General features: G+C 44.4%; 2 protein-coding genes across 4 annotated transcripts in view; one reads left to right on the top strand and one right to left on the bottom strand.

Annotated features, from left to right (window-relative positions):
• Nucleotides 1-13,584, top strand: part of SRSF3 (serine and arginine rich splicing factor 3) — a 400,608-nt gene that overhangs the window by 306,396 nt on the left and 80,628 nt on the right. The gene's annotated exons all lie outside the window — the stretch shown is intronic.
• STK38 (serine/threonine kinase 38) overlaps nucleotides 1-13,584 on the bottom strand; it is a 276,943-nt gene that overhangs the window by 13,392 nt on the left and 249,967 nt on the right. For all 3 annotated transcript variants that reach the window (XM_050787703.1, XM_050787700.1, XM_050787701.1), the window contains 3 exons: nucleotides 11,452-11,575; nucleotides 8,751-8,905; nucleotides 357-459 (listed from right to left, as the gene is read on the bottom strand). In XM_050787703.1, coding sequence (XP_050643660.1) covers nucleotides 357-459; nucleotides 8,751-8,905; nucleotides 11,452-11,575 — 382 coding nt within the window. The remainder of the gene's footprint in view (nucleotides 1-356; nucleotides 460-8,750; nucleotides 8,906-11,451; nucleotides 11,576-13,584) is intronic.

The following is a 13,584-nucleotide window of genomic DNA, read 5'->3' on the forward strand; positions in this document are numbered from 1 at the left end:
ACTTCTTTCTGTCGTGAAGGAAAGAAGCACCCAGGATAAACCTAGCCCAGAGCTGTTCCCAGGAGTTTTTCCTCTACTACTTCTGGTTGCCTGTCCCATACTCATCCCCAGTGACCTTCCCAGTAGACCTCTAAAGAAGACCCCTTTCAACCTCTGTCTTCACACATTTGGTACCATTCATTCATCTTGCCTCACCAGACAACACAAATCACAGGCAAACCTGGGAAGGTATTTTTATTCTCTACACACTCATGCTGTGAGAATCTCCTATCTGTCCTGCATAATTTGGTTACAAGGGAAACAGCTCTTCTAGGCCCAGTTAGAATGAAAAGGCTAACGTAATTGTTACTACTTACTGAAATCACTGGGGAGGCTGTGGTTCAGATTCCTATAAAATTCTGTCCTATGTGCTTTTTTCAGTCCTGTGCAAAGACCAAAGTCAGAAAGTTTCACATGGCCCTATGGGGAAGAAACAAGGTGACAGATGGATGAGTATTCTTGGAGGTAGAACAGAACATTACCTTCTACTCCTTCCAGCATCCATTACAGCTCTACAGCCACAGTACACTGCTCCTTCTTTTATTATAGGAAAAATCATGTAATTGCAGATAAAATTTTTTTTTTTTTTTTTTTTTTTTTTTTTTTTTTTTTTTTTTTTTTTTGAGACGGAGTCTTGCTCTGTCGCCCAGGCTGGAGTGCAGTGGCCAGATCTCAGCTCACTGCAAGCTCCGCCTCCCGAGTTTACGCCATTCTCCTGCCTCAGCCTCCCGAGTAGCTGGGACTACAGGCGCCCGCAACTTCGCCCGGCTAGTTTTTTTGTATTTTTTAGTAGAGACGGGGTTTCACCGTGTTAGCCAGGATGGTCTCGATCTCCTGACCTCGTGATCCGCCCGTCTTGGCCTCCCAAAGTGCTGGGATTACAGGCTTGAGCCACCGCGCCCAGCCAAAATTTTTTTAAAATCCCAAATCCTATTATACTAATAAAGCTATTTTCATTTCTGCATATCATCTTTGGTTTTATCCAAATACTGATTTTTAAACACAGGTCTTGACCCCTCCTTAGCATCTAGAGACAATTTTATTACTTCTTTAACTCAATCAAATATTCCTCTCTGTTTCTAAATGGTCTTCAGTTTTTTTTTGAGACATGGTCTTGCTGTGTCACCCAAGCTGAAGTATAGTGACGTGATCATGGCTCCCCGCAGTCTCGACCTCCCAGGCTCAAGCGATCCTCCCATCTCAGCTTCCTGAGTAGCTGAGACCTCAGGTGCGTGCCACCACGTCCGACTAATTTTTTTTATTTTTTGGAGATAAAGGGTTTCCCTATGTTTTCCAGGTTGGTCTCAAACTCCTGAGGTCAAGTGATCCTCCCATCCCAGCCTCCCAAAGTTCTGAGATTACAGGCATGTACCACACCTGGCCAAAATTACCACTTTAAAGGTCTCCATAATATTCAATTAACTTGGCACTTCATTGTTTACCTTACCATCCCCTAATACTGGATGTGCATTTCATTTTCAATTCTTAGCTCTCATACAACATGGATTATCAGGTGCCCTCTGACAGTCTATATTCCCAGACCTAACCGGGCATGATTCAGGATGACCTTAATAAATCGTTGTTAAATGAAGAGTAAATCTTTTCAAAATTGTTCATATAGCTTTTTCTCCTCTTATTCCATTGGAATAAATTCCAGCAGTAAACTATTTCAAAGACAAAGGGAATAAATATTATTGGATAGTCCTTGATAAATGCTACTCCCACGAGATCCTTGGGCTTCTAGCTGGAAGCCTCTGTGGTCACTGGTGCCTTTTACCCGAGTTTTACTCAGGTCCGCTGGGCTCATTCCACCCACTCAGCCTGGCAGGCTTGTGCTACCAGCCCAGATCCCAGGTCTGCCAAGGGCAAGACAAGCAGAGAGGCAAGGAGTGTGTGAGTGCAGGGTCCAGCTACTGCATACAGCCAGGCACACTGGCGGCCACTGCACACAGCCAGGCACAGCAGGCAGCTCCAGGCGCCAGCACAGGTGCTGGCTCCATGCAAGCCTGCAGTTGGATGAGATGCACTGCAAGCAGCTTCTGCAGTGGGCACCTGCATATGGACGAGGGGAATGTAGTGGCACCTGGAAGCTTGGAGATGCCAGAAACTGCAGAGCCCTAAAGAGGGTGTCACAGCCCTGGCTCAGGAAGCCCCTAGGTCTGAGCTCCCAGAAGGGCCACAGTGCTTCTCTCCTTCTTGTTGCCTGCAACACGGCAAGCAAGGGGACATATTTCAGCCCTGTTTGTGTTACAGCTCTTTCAGCCCCACCATTTGGCAGGTCCCAGGTTTTTGTCCTGCATTCAGGAAGAATGAGGTATACGGACAACTGGAGGGTGAGCAAGGTGAAGAGGAGCTTTATTGAGTGACAGTACAGCTCTCAGGAGACCCCAAGTGGGTTGCTCCTTTCCGCTGGCAGGTCGTCCTGGCATCTGTGCAGCCTCAGTGCAGAAAAGACCCAGAGTGGGTACCTCCCATACACAGGCAGTTCATCCCATCTGTAGGGATTCGGTAAGTGTGGTGGGAAAAATTGTAGAAAGATGCAAACCTTCTTAGAAGGCCAGGAAGTTTTACAAAAGCTTCAGAAAAGGATTTGGCTGAAGGCATTCAGATTCTCTTATCGGGTGCCTAAAGGCTTAGGTTAGATAACAAGGGGATGTAAAGAAACTGATCTAGATAAGTTAGTTTACTTAGGCCTCAGAACCTGGCCTTTAATAATCGAAATGCAGGACTGCTCTCTCCGGAGATGGGGTGGGGTTGGGGGCGGGGGCGGTGGGGGGGACAACCATGTTAATTACCCACAAGTGTGTTGACTGAGGCCTTTGTCATTAAATCTGTACTAAATAGTTGCCTGCAGCACCAGCTTTTCAGGGCCGAGGCTGCTACAACTCTTTCTGCAGGCAGCCCAGTCCCCTAGCCCGCTCTTTCACTGGGTATCTGTGTCAGAGTGCATTTTTTCATCCATCACTGGGGTCGCAGTCTGCAGGTTGGACCCGGCACCCATCAAGTCTGTAGCCCTTAGGAGACCCGGAGCAGACAGCACCTTTCTGCAGCAGGTTGTCTGACATCTGCCAGAGTCTCAGTCCAGGGTTTTTATGGGTTTCAAAAGAGAAAAAGAGTGTGCTGATTGGTCCATGGGCGGTCACAGGCAGGCCCGGAAAAAACACCACAAGTTCTTACTCTGGGCCATAGAGTCCAGCCCGAACTGACAGCTTGGCCCTCAGGCTTCAGGCCATCCCTGGCTTGAAGGTGGGGCTTCACCAGGGACCCACCCCCTTCCACCCAGGAGCCTGTCTGCCTCTTATGGCCATCAACCATTTTGTCCACAGTGCCCAGGCTGTTGGTGCAAAGGGGCATCTACAGACCTGCACCCAACTGCCCTCCTCCCCTGTTTGGCCTCCCTCTCTTGCTTCTTGGCACCCAAAGTCCAGAGGGGGCTGAGGCTGCAGGGGGCTGGTGCGTCAGCACCGCCCCAAGCGTGCGCACACTCGATCAGGTCTCAATAGAACCCAGGCTCAGCCTCAACTTTGCTCTGAAATTGGAGTGGACACCAGGAGCACAGAGAGGTCAGGCAGCAGGAACAGGCACTTTCAAGCGCAGGGATGCCCAGGTCTGCAGCTGTGGCTGGGCAGCTGCAGCTGTGCCTGGGAGGGCAGGGCTCCCACTTATTCCCTGCTCCTGCCAGCTCCATGGAGCACACAGCCCTGACTGTGCCTCCCCCACTGCAGCTGGCATCTTCCCAGCAGAGGCTCCAGACAGGCCACCGCTGCCATCACAATACTGTATTCCAATCATAAATCTCTAACTTTATAATTTTCATAAAGGAAAACTCACACCTTCTATGAGTCAGGCACCTTGACTGATGCTTTAATTGTGTTGTCTCATTTAAAACCCTTAAACTACACATCACAGACTTAGAGCTGTTAAACGGCTTGCCGTTAAAATGGCAGAACCCGCCGGGCGCGGTGGCTGATGCCTGTAATCCCAGCACTTTGGGAGGCCGAGACGGGCAGATCACGAGGTCAGGAGATTGAGACCATCCTTGCTAACACAGTGAAACCCCCGTCTCTACTAAAAATACAAAAAAAATTAGCCGGGCGTGGTGGCGGGCGCCTGTAGTCCCAGCTACATCGGAGGCTGAGGCAGGAGAATGGCGTAAACCTGGGAGGCGGAGCTTGCAGTGAGCTGAGATCGTGCCACTGCACTCCAGCCTGGGCAAGAGAGCAAGACACCGTCTCAGGGAAAAAAAAAAAATGGCAGAACCAAAATCAGAAATCAGCCCATGCTCTTCCTCCCAGACCAGGATTATTTTACCCTGCCATCTTATCTCATCTGGAAAATGAAAGTAAAGATATCTTTCTGGCAGGAATGGGCAATAATGCATGTAAGACTCCTAACACAGTACCTGGCACATAACTAGCCCTAAGGAAAAAGTAGGCATTCTTGGGGTGGCAAAATTTTAACTAGATGGAGAGTTGAAATAAAAAACATAAGAGGGAATCCTGATGCTCAGAGATCTACCTTGCTCAGGGTTACACAATCAGAAGTGGTGCGGCCAAAATTTGAGCCCAAATGACTTCAATGTCTGTGGTCTTTCCAGAATATCACCTTTCTCAAGGACATTATCAGGCTTAAACATACACATTTTCCAAGATACAAGGCTATAGGAGCCCTTCTCAGATGGGTCAAATTTTATTATGCTTTGTTTTAAAAGAAATCCAATTAGGTTTGGATGTGTGTATGTACGTATGTACACAGCAAGGTAAACTGCCAAACAGGGACAGCTTCGAGCCTATTAACTCAGTATCTTTTTTTTTTTTTCTTTTTCTTTTTGAGACAGAGTCTCGCTCTGTCACCCAGGCTGAAGTGCAGTGGCACCATCTTGGCTCACTGCAAACTCTGTCTCCCGGGTTCAAGAAATTCTCTGCCTCAGCCTCCTGAGTAGCTGGGATTACAGGTGCCCGCCATCAGGTCTGGCTAATTTTTTTGTATTTTTACTAGAGATGGGGTTTCACCAACTTGGCCACGCTGGTCTTGAATTCCTGACCTCATGATCCACCCACCTTGGCCTCCCAAAGAGCTGGGATTACAGGAGTGAGCCACCACGCCTGGCCTCAGTATCTTTTTTTGAAGATTTGCAAGTAACTTATTCTACAAGCCAAGGAAGTTTATAGTTCTCATGATTACATATCTTACCTGGACAACTCTAAGAAAGGACTAAGAAAAATTGTTTTTGGCTGGACACAGTGGCTCACACCTGTAATCCCAACACTTTGGGAGGCCAAGGCGGGGAATCACCTGAGGTCAGGAGTTCAAGACCAGTCTGGCCAACAGTGTGAAACCCTGTCTCTACTAAAAATACAAAAATTAACTGGGCGTGATGGTGCACGCCTGTAATCCCAGCTACTTGGGAGGCTGAGGCAGAATTGCTTGAAACTGGGAGGCAGAGGTTCACAGTGAGCTGGGACTACAAGATCACATCACTGCACTCCAGCCTGGGTGACAGAGTGAGACTCCACTTCAAAAACAAACATTAAAAAAAAAAAAAGAAAAACTTTTTAAAAGCAGTTCCTGGAGCAAATGCTATTCAAGCTTAGCCTTTCAGGGAATTCTATAGCTATTCTGAGTATGCAACAGGAACTCAAAACTCCTACATTTTTAGGACTATAATCTATGTGGCCGAACACAAATCAACTTGCTCATGAGAACATTTTACTACAAGCGTGAGCTAGCATAATATAAAGGGCAAACCTGCACCTAACAGGATCCCCCATTCCTCTTCAGTTAGACCAAGTTCTCAAGTTCTTTAATATGGTTGTTGGATCTGAACATAGACTACAGGGGACAAAGAAGTCAGCACTAAGGTACCTAGGGCACCAACCAGGGCATCTGAACTTTGAATCACACAAGGTAGGGCCAGTGTTTTATTAAAAATATATCTGATATTAATGACATAGGAAATATCTAACATTAATATTTTAATGTTTACACAGAATACAAAGCTATTTACATTTAGGATGCTAACTTTATATAAATGATTGACACAAACAGAAAGGCATCAAAGTGATTACAACGAAATGATTATCTTTCAGTGATGAGATTATAGGTAATTTTTCTTTTTTTTTTTTTTGGAGACGGAGTCTCACTCTGTTGGCCAGGCTGGAATGCAGTGGCACAATCTTGGCTCACTGCAACCTCTGCCTCCCAGATTCAAGCTGATTCTCCTGCCTCAGCCTCCCGAGTAGCTGGGATTACAGGCACGTGCCACCACACCCGGCTAATTTTTTAGTTTTAGTAGAAACGGGGTTTCACCATGTTGTCCAAGCTGGTCTCCAACTCTTGATCTCAGGTAATTCACCTGCCTTGGCCTCCCAAAGTGCTAGAATTACAGGCGTGAGCCGCCACACCTGGCCAGTATAATTTTTCTTCTTTAATACTGTCTGTATTGTTCAAATTTTCTACCATGTTAATGCATTTTTTTTTTTTTTTTTTAGACAGAGTCTTGCTCTGTCCCCCAGGCTAAAGTGCAGTGGTGCGATCTCAGCTCACTGCAACCTCCACCTCCTGGGTTCAAGTGATTCTCCTGCCTCTGCCTCCCAGCTACAGGTACCCGCCACCGCACCCAGATAACTTTTGTATTTTTAGTAGAGACAAAGTTTTATCATGTTGGCCAGGCTGGTCTTGAACTCCTGATCTCGTGATCCACCCACCTTGGCCTCCCAAAGTGCTGGGATTACAGCAGGCTAGAGCACAGTGGTGTGATCTCGGCTCACTGCAACCTCTGCCTCCCGGGTTCCAGTGATTCTCCTGCCTCAGCCTCCAGAGTAGCTGGGACTACAGGCACATTCCACCATGCCCAGATAATGTTTGTATTTTTAGTAGAGACAAGGTTTTACCATGTTGGCCAGGATGGTCTTGATCTCTTGACCTCATGATCCGCCTGCCTCGGCCTCCCAAAGTGCTTGGATGATTACAGGCGTGAGCCACCATGCCCGGCCCCGCCTTTTTTTTTTTTTTAACCAACCTCTTCCCATATCCCCATCTCTGCTACACTCCCTAGCCTTTGGTGTCTACTATTCTACTCCACTTCTGTGCATTATAATGAAGAAAAGAGCAGGTGGTGGCTCGCACTTGTAATCCCAGGGCTTTGGGAGGCTGAGGCGGGAGGATCACTTAAACCAGAGAGTTTGAGACCAGCCTGGGCAGCAAAGTGAGACCTCATCTCTACTAAAAATTAAAAAAATTTAAAAGGCCAGGTACAGTGACTCACGCCTGTAATCCAAGCACTTTGGGAGGCCGAGGCGGGTGGATCACAAGGTCAGGAGATCGAGACCATCCTGGCTAACATGGTGAAACCCCATCTCTACCAAAAATACAAAAAATTAACTGGGCGTATTGGCAGGCACCTGTAGTCCCAGCTACTCGGGAGGCTGAGGCAGAAGAATGGCGTGAACCCAGGAGGTGGAGCTTGCAGTGAGCCGAGACTGTGCTACTGCACACTAGCCTGGGCGACAGAGCAAGACTCCATCTCAAAAAAAAATAGCCAGGTACAATGGCATGCACCTGTAGTCCCAACTGCACGGGAGGCTGAGGCAGGAGGATCCCTTGAACCCAAGAATTAGGGTGCAGTGAGCTGTAACTGTGCCACTGCATTCCAACCTGGATGACAGAATGAGACCGTCTCAAAAAACAAAAACGAACAAACAAAAAAAACAACTTCAGGTTTTTCAAGGACAGCAAGAAAGTTATCAAAAGACAGCAAAGAAGAAAAGTACCCTAGAAAATAAATTTACTTTTCACCTTACAAGAAAATTCAGTCAAGACAACAACTCTGCTTAACAGAAAACAACATTCTAAAGTTTTAGAGGTGAATGGGATTTCACGGGTTTCCTAGATCTGTATTTTCACCTTATGGAAAAGAACAATGAGATCCAGGTGGTAAAGAGACTTGCCAAGGGTTATCTAGCAATTTAGCTGGCAGCACAGGGATTATCTTCTAATTTGCTGTAAGTTTAGGAACTAAGCAATGAAGCTTATCTGCAAGTCTAAAAATAAATATAAACAGGCCATTTAAGAGGCTGGGCAGGGGCGTGGTGGCGCACACCTGTAATCCCAGCTACTCAGGAGGCTGAGGCAGTGAGAATCACTTGAACCCAGGAGGCGGAGGTTGCAGTGAGCCAAATCGTGTCATTGCATTCCAGCCTGGGCAACAGGGCGAGACTTCATCTCAAAAAAAAAAAAGAAGCTAGGTAGGACCCTTCTTTAAGCAGAGAGCATGATTTGGAACCTGGACTTTGTTACAGGTTCTTGTTGTTATTGCCTCACTTCCTGCTTCTTGGCTGGGTTCCTCATTAACTGATGAGGTTGCCCAACAGAAGGGCTCTAGATAGGTGATGTATTAGTAGTACAGTTAATTACATGCTAAGAGAAAATGACTATCTTTGGCTTTATTACAAAATTACCTTCTACATCAATTTTGCTCTTATTTTCAAGAGTTTCCTTTATTTTTAAGAGAAGGTTCAACCAAATTATAGAATCACAGCCTTTCGGAGAAAGGAAGTGACAGCAAACTTACCTGTTTAAAAAAAAAAAAGAAAATCATGACAAGGTAGGTCACAGCTCACCCACTGGGATGACCACAGGGGTGCAGGTGTTAAAGCAGAGGCTGCTCAGATCAGTAAATGTGCATAGTTCATGCCAATGCCCCCTCATACCTTGCTGTCCAAAAGAAGGTTGTCTGGTTTGATGTCTCTATGGATGAATCCAAGTTGGTGAATAGAGTCTATGGCTAACACTGTTTCTGCTATATAAAACTGAGTCTCCTCTTCTGTCAGAGTGTCTTTTTTCATCAACAAGGTCATCATATCCCCTGGAAACAAGAAGATACAAAGCCACCACACATATACACACACACACACACACACACACACACACACACAAACAACGTACGAGTGAGTACCAATTTTCAGATATGTCTTCCCTATCTGCCAACATAAGGCAGCTAAACAGACCTCTTCTGTGTACCACAGATAGACTCACATTGCCAACATGGGAAGAAATGGGATTTTCACACCTAAGCTAGCTAAAGTTGACCATTAATGTATGATTTGTATTTTACTCTTGAGAGAAAAAGAAAATTTCTTGCCACACTTTAAAAAACAACTATATTTGCTTAGGATAATTTTTTGGACTCGGGGTAAAAAGCTACTTTACTTTTCACTTTGCCTGAACAAATATCTGCAAGCTTTTCTACATCTATAACTAAATGGCACTTCCACATAGATTGTATTGCCATTGTTATAGAGAGGCTGAAATGCCAAATAAAAATGTAAACACTTGGGGAGGCTGAAAACAAGCTTTCCAACTTCTATTCACAGAACACAAACAAATAAAAAGGAGGGACTTGGGTAGCAAAGCATTAGTCAACAAAAGCTAAAAATGAACTGAAAATGCTATACACTAGAATGTGCAATAACTGCCTCCTAGAAGAGTACAATGGACATCTCTCAAGGTCAGTTTTTTTTTTTTTTTCCTCTAGTGTGTTATTACAGGTATTTAAATGGACACCAGTACCCTTTATGTAACTTTTAAAACACAGTATCGGTATTCTAGCAGTTAAAAGGTAACCTCGTTAGCTTTCTGCAAAGTCAAAATTTCATCATTTCTGTCTAATACCAGCAACATAAAATGGCAGAGAAAGATTCAGATCCTAACTCAACAGTGAGAAACGCAAAGAAAATATGTATAAGGAGTTTAAAACTAAGAGAAACAGGATTCAGTTTAGACCTCACATAAAACCACTTAGGTTAGAAAACAAGGAAAAGAGAAAGAAACCTCTGATTTTAACAGAGCATCATGCTGCTTTTTCAATTTCATTTCATTTAGAACATTATGTTTTTTATTACTGGAGAAAAGTAGCTATTTTTCCCTCAGGCAAAAATTAAACCGTTTATTAAAGTGCTCTTTTTCAGTCCAAGACATAAAAAATATGATTCCCTAATCACTCCTGGCAGCCCTTCAATCTGGAGTCCCACCAGACACATGGAGACAGTGCACTTGGGCTGCTACCCCAGTAAGGTAGCTATATGGCCTTAGTTCTGTGGCTCAGGAGAGCAGCCAATGGGGCCTCACCTGTGCAAGTTTGCCCAGATGATTGGGAAGCTCAGGCCAGATGCTCTATGGCTCTGGAGGCTAGCTCCACCAAGTGCAAAGGGCAGGGTCCAGGAGACATGAGAAGCTACGGAAGATGGTACAGGTTAAGTCTTGAGGACACATTAGGAGCTGGTAACCAAGTTGGCTCTTACTCCAATTTAAGAACTAGCATCTAGGCCGGGCGCGGTGGCTCAAGCCTGTAATCCCAGCACTTTGGGAGGCCGAGACGGGCGGATCACGAGGTCAGGAGTTCGAGACCATCCTGGCTAACACGGTGAAACCCCGTCTCTACTAAAAAATACAAAAAACTAGCCGGGCGAGGTGGCGGGCGCCTGTAGTCCCGGCTACTCGGGAGGCTGAGGCAGGAGAATGGCGTAAAAACCCGGGAGGCAGAGCTTGCAGTGAGCTGAGATCCGGCCACTGCACTCCAGCCTGGGCGACACAGCGAGACTCCGTCTCAAAAAAAAAAAAAAAAAAAAAGAACTAGCATCTAAATGTTAAAAAAGTTTCTCCTCATTCTACCAGACTCTTTTCTAACATTAATCAACTGTTTATTTTTTATTAAATGTATTAAATATTAAAAAGTATTGATGACCCTAAATCTAAGGGTTGTCACAAAATCAAAATATTATGCCACAATATAATTATTGTGGAAAAGGTTCTCTTTTTTTTTTCCCACCAGAGTTTGCTCAGAGTTCATCTGCTCACTGGGAAACAGACTGCTTTCCTCAGAACAGATGGCATGTTCTGTTCTGGGTTTACTTTGGAGCTGTCTTAGATGTTCGTGCTGAGTTACTAAAACTTAAAATTTCAGAAATGAGAAATTGATTCTGGCTACTAATATAGGTAATAAAAAATTCACTCCTTATTAATATGTTATACAAAAAGAAACAAAAAGTTGGAGCAAATAATGTTATAGCTTCAATGTTGCCACTTGGGTTATTGATCATATATGATTCTCATTGACAGAAGAGCAGGCAGAGCACCCTGTTTATTCCTATATATTTTAAAAAGGGAAGAAAAGAAAGAAATGTCCATCTGAAATCATGTGAATGAATGAAAAGGTTACTTTTATGGCACTAAGATTGTAGAAAGGCACCCCAGCACAAGACAGGTTACTGACTTCCTTTATAGACCTAAAAAAGGATATAGAAAGCAACTCTGTGAGTACATTTAAAAGTAGAAAGGAGGGTTAATTGTGATGTGAGAGAAAGAAACCACAGAACAAAAAGAAAAAATGACCTTTCATCGTCAAGTAATTACCTCCAGGCAGGAACTCCATGATTAGGTAGAGGTTTAGCTTATCCTGAAAACTATAGAACATTTTCACAACCCACAAACTGTCTGCCTCCACTAGAATGTCACGCTCCGCACGAATGTGGCCAACCTGGAGGTATATGCATTTGATTAATGACAAAGCTTGCTCTGCTTTATTAGATTGTATATTTGCTTAAACAATTTAAATACTGTGTTTAAATACTGTTTTGAGTATTTAATCGTGATGATACAAAAGATCCAATTTCTGCTTAGGCAAACCTACTAACTCAAAATTGACATTTGACTTGAAGGTATTCAATGATGAAAACTTGAGTGATGAAAGGCTTTAAAAAATGGCAAAATGAATGGCTTTAATGCAAATAGCAACTTTAACATTGCTATAAACTGAATCTCTGATTAAAATTACTACTCTTCTGCATACAGTTTTGTCTAATAATCTTTTATGATAAAAATAAGTCCCCAAAGTGAGACTCCTTCCTCAGGTCTGCAATAGTATCTGCAAGGACAGTGAGCTCACTGAAAATTCTAGAATGCTACGATACCACAGCATTTAGTTCACTGTTGTGAGCTCAATCAATCCTTACTGAATTGAAATATAAGAAAACCTAAGAAAAGTTGTAGATTCAAATTAATGACATTTCCAGTTTTATACTTTCACTGAAATATCTAGCTAAAGAGACCAAGTTGTAGAAAGTTTGAGAGAACTGGAATTATTTTGTTAAAGCAATGCTTTATTATCAAATTTACTTTATTTAATTTAAATGCAGAACAGTAATCAAACATCACTGCATATTATCAAATTCCCCCCCCCCAAACTTTTTTTAAAACGAGATGGGGTCTCACTCTGTCACCCCGGCTAGAGTACAGTGGCGTGATCATAGCTCACTGAAGCCTCAAACTCCTGGTCTAAAGTGATCCTTCTGCCTCAGCCTCCTGAGTAGCTAGGATTACAGGTGCGTGCCACCACACCTGGCCCCTCCCCTCTTTTTTAAGTGTCACAAGTTCTAAATTGGGTTGATTCAGATCTAAATTTATTAAGACTCAGTCCAATCCCTGAGTAGCGGTTTTGGTCTTAATATATGCTACAGGTCTTGACTTTTTACAATATGTTCTGAAGTAAAACATGTACCAAGATTCACAAATTGGCACTTCTGTTGGCAAATTTAGTCCATGGCTGTTGTTTGGTTTAATACAATGTTTGATACGATGGTTGTTTGTTTTATTGACGTATCTTTAGGGAGACAAGGCACTCTTCCATTTCAACACAGATCCCACCCTCTCCCCTGGTCTTATACCTAACTTGCTTCAGGCTTCCATGCTAACTCTTGGGGACCCAGAGGCATTTGACTTTATGTATTTGAGTTTTCAGTGTCTACTAAAATCGTTCTTTGGGGAATTATTTTAAAAGCTGCAACTGTACAGAAAACCTACATCTTTACATCTGTACTTATGGTATTGGGGTGGGAAAAAAATGGACAATAAGGGTGAAAAGAAACAGTGCTATGAAACACAATGGGCCGGGCGCGGTGGCTCACGCCTGTAATCCCAGCACTTTGGGAGGCCGAGATGGGCGGATCACGAGGTCAGGAGATCGAGACCATCCTGGCTAACACGGTGAAACCCTGTCTCTACTAAAAAAGACAAAAAACTAGCCGGGCGAGGTGGCGGGCGCCTATAGTCCCAGCTACTCGGGAGGCTGAGGCAGGAGAATGGCGTGAACCCGGGAGGCGGAGCTTGCAGTGAGCTGAGATCCGGCCACTGCACTCCAGCCTGGGTGGCAGAGCGAGACTCCGTCTCAAAAAAAAAAAAAAAAAAAAAAAAAGAAACACAATGAAGCCAAGTAAAGGATCAAAGCTTTTGGGAAACAGCAATGTTGCTTGCTGCCCCACAGCCATGGCTAAGACCCAGTCACTATAAGACATTAATACACTAGAAGGCAGCCTTCATCTGCCTGTCTCCCCTGGCTCCCATTAAGGTCTCTACCTACTGCAGGGAGCCAAAGAAAAGGGGAGGCACTACAATTACCACTTGTCACTCACCCTGGAGGACAGAATGGTGACCACAATATTTCCTGTTTGTCAAGGGGAAAGCTACTGTGAGCACACCTTGCCCTTCTCT

This window comes from Macaca thibetana, chromosome 4, assembly GCF_024542745.1.
Source record: "Macaca thibetana thibetana isolate TM-01 chromosome 4, ASM2454274v1, whole genome shotgun sequence".
Lineage (NCBI taxonomy): Eukaryota > Metazoa > Chordata > Mammalia > Primates > Cercopithecidae > Macaca > Macaca thibetana.